The 2,821-nt window shown below is 30.5% G+C and overlaps 1 protein-coding gene across 1 annotated transcript; it reads right to left on the reverse strand.

Moving 5' to 3' along the window:
* Positions 1 to 323: 323 nt before the first annotated feature.
* LOC108909993 lies at positions 324 to 2,499 on the reverse strand. The gene is made up of 2 exons (XM_018714478.1): positions 2,436 to 2,499; positions 324 to 2,375 (listed from the first exon to the last, which is right to left on the reverse strand). The coding sequence occupies exons 1-2, from the start codon at positions 2,436 to 2,438 to the stop codon at positions 339 to 341; spliced, it is 2,040 nt and encodes a 679-aa protein (XP_018569994.1). The 5' UTR covers positions 2,439 to 2,499; the 3' UTR covers positions 324 to 338.
* Between the last annotated feature and the right edge of the window lie 322 nt (positions 2,500 to 2,821).

Below are 2,821 nucleotides of genomic sequence, written 5' to 3' on the forward strand. Positions count from 1 at the left end.
TCGGTGTTCTAAATATCAACAAGTGTCTTGTCTCAGAATAGCTGTCAACTAAGCGAGGTTATGTCTCTCCACTCCAGTGTTGGTAACCTTTGTCAATGACATTTCCCTACCTTCTAGTCAAAATTCCCCTACTTTCCCCTACGTTACCTTGAAATTTGCCGCCATCACTAGCAGAATTTAAAAGAAGTTCAAAAATGTAGTTAAATTAAATACACGTTAAAAATAAAAAATAGATTTATTCCTTTACAAATAAAAAACAACCAGAAACATAAATATGTATTTACCTAACAATGAATAGGTTTTGTAAATAAAATTAACCAAGATTTTATAATAAACAATTAGTTTTTGTGATCATATAAAATATTTGAATTTATAGAAATCTTATTAAAGTCAAATTGATAAGTTGTGCAGTTTAACTCTTTACTTTTCAAGAAGCTTCTTATTGTACATATAGAATTCAAAACTTCATGGGACAATTTGTTTCTCTTTTTTGTTTTAATATCAGTCACGTCAGAGAAAATGCGCTCAGCATCAGCGTTGGAGTGAGGTAAAGTTAAACATTTTTTATATAATAAGCTTAAATTTGGAAAAACTAATTTATCTTCAAAATTTTTAATTTTTGAAATATCCCACCAAAACTCTTCAAGAGATTTTTTTAAATAAATTTCTCGTTCCAAGTTATCAAATTGGAAAGGCATACCTCTCCATTCTAAAACCGTTTCATTCAAATCAACTTCATATTTTTCACAAAGAGCAGTAAAATTTATACACCGGTTGTTATTATTGGTGTCTAAAGCTATATTTGGATTTAGAAAACGAAGATTTTCAAAAAAATTGTTCTCATGAATAGGCAGCCTTTTTTGAATTTCACTACAAGCAGTTTTATAGAAATTAAGGCAGTCTAATCTTATTTTATGAGATTCAGTATTTGGTAATGTATTTAATAAATTATTGCAGTCAGCTCCTAAAAATATGTCGCTTATATTCAGGTAATTACTTGGATCATTAACATTAACGTTGGGATGCAGTTTTTCAGGTTTTAAAAAATTCTGTCCTAATGTAAGAAATAATTTTTTTGAAGCGTTATACAATTCAACAACTAGAGGCTTTTTGGACTGGAACAGTGCATTTAATGTGTTGAAGTAATTCAATACATATTTTAAAAATAGCAAATAGGCCTTATTGCACACATTTTCTAAATCCATTAAGATCAATTCTGCAGATTTCAATTTATCATCTACCTGTGCCACTCGAAAAAAGCTAATTAATACGTCCCAATTTTCCAATATACGATTAATACATTGATGGAGTGATAGCCATCTAGTTGAGGCAACTTTCAGAATTTTCTTCTTTTCTTTATTAAAATATTCTTGTATTTCTTCTAACTGGGCACATCTCTTAGAACTATTAGATAAATATGTTGATATTTGACGTAATAACTCCTCCGGTGCTCTAGGTAAATTAACACAAGCTTTATTAGCAATAATGGCAGATGTATGACAAATACATCGTATTACTGTAACGTTTGGAACCTCAGAAATCAATCTTGAAGCAAAGGAATTATTAGCACCTAACATTACACTCGCACCATCACTAGCTAGTCCGATTATATTTTTCAAAGGAATGTCTGCTTCGGTTAATACTTGTCTGAAGTGTATGTATAAATTTTCAGCTGTACAGTCTTTAGCATCTAATTTTATTAAGTCCAATAACTCTGTTTTTACAAACCCATTTGATGGATGGACATATCTAGTTAAAAGGCACATTGTTTTTTGCAACCCAATGTCAGTACTTTCATCTACCATAACAGAAAAATCTGTAGTTTTCAAAACATTAATGAGATCATTTCGTATTGCAACAGCAATTACATTTTTGATAACACCTGTACACTTCTTACGACCAAGCGCTGCTTGTTGTACAATTTTTGAATCTGGTACTATTTCTTTAAGAAGTGGAACCAAATGGTCGACAACTTGTAAAGCTACATTATGTTCTGCAAAAAATGTACTAAGCCTAACTTCAAAATTTTGTACTTTTTTAACTTCATTTTCATTTTGCTTTTTAATAAAATAACTAGTTAATGATGTATTTGACTGAATAGAAGTCACCTTCTCCATGTGTTTTTTTCCTCTACTGTGTTTTAACAATTCTGATTTTCCACATACAATTTTAGAATTACATGCTTTACATTTACACATATATTGATCACTGGCAATTTTTTCTAGCCAACCCCTGAATTCCGGTAATTGCAACCAATCATCAGAAAATTTTTGTTTTCTATATTTCTTTTTCCTTCTTGAGTCTTCTTTTTCGTCTTCACTTTCACTGTTTTCAGAACTAACTGGAGTAACTGGTCTCTTCTTTCTTTCAAAATCCTACATCATAAATAAGTTATTTTATTTGGTAATTTATCTTTATCTTGTATTTGCACTTACCATTATTGTTTTCACTTTTCACACGCAAGTCTCCAGTCATAGAAAATTTATGTCTCCAGTCTCTAATTTGACATTTAACCTAACATCTAACAAACTAAAACACAGACACGACCACAGAACTACAAAACACAAAACATACTATAGTCAGAGACACTGTTATAGTACGAAAGTATTCGCGAATGCAGCTAAGAGCTCGCCCTCTGGCGGTGACAAGTGATACTAGCGAAACAAGGTAAATATTTCTTCTGTGTGTGACATTTCGTTTTGTATTTTATTTAAAACTGAATTTAATGTTCGTTTTTTGAACACTGTTATTTTAAGAAAATAGTGTGAGGAAAATTTCAGCAATTATGGATAGAAAGAAGAAACTGTCAAACTATTATTGT

Source organism: Anoplophora glabripennis, unplaced genomic scaffold, assembly GCF_000390285.2.
Source record: "Anoplophora glabripennis isolate ALB-LARVAE unplaced genomic scaffold, Agla_2.0 scaffold674, whole genome shotgun sequence".
Lineage (NCBI taxonomy): Eukaryota > Metazoa > Arthropoda > Insecta > Coleoptera > Cerambycidae > Anoplophora > Anoplophora glabripennis.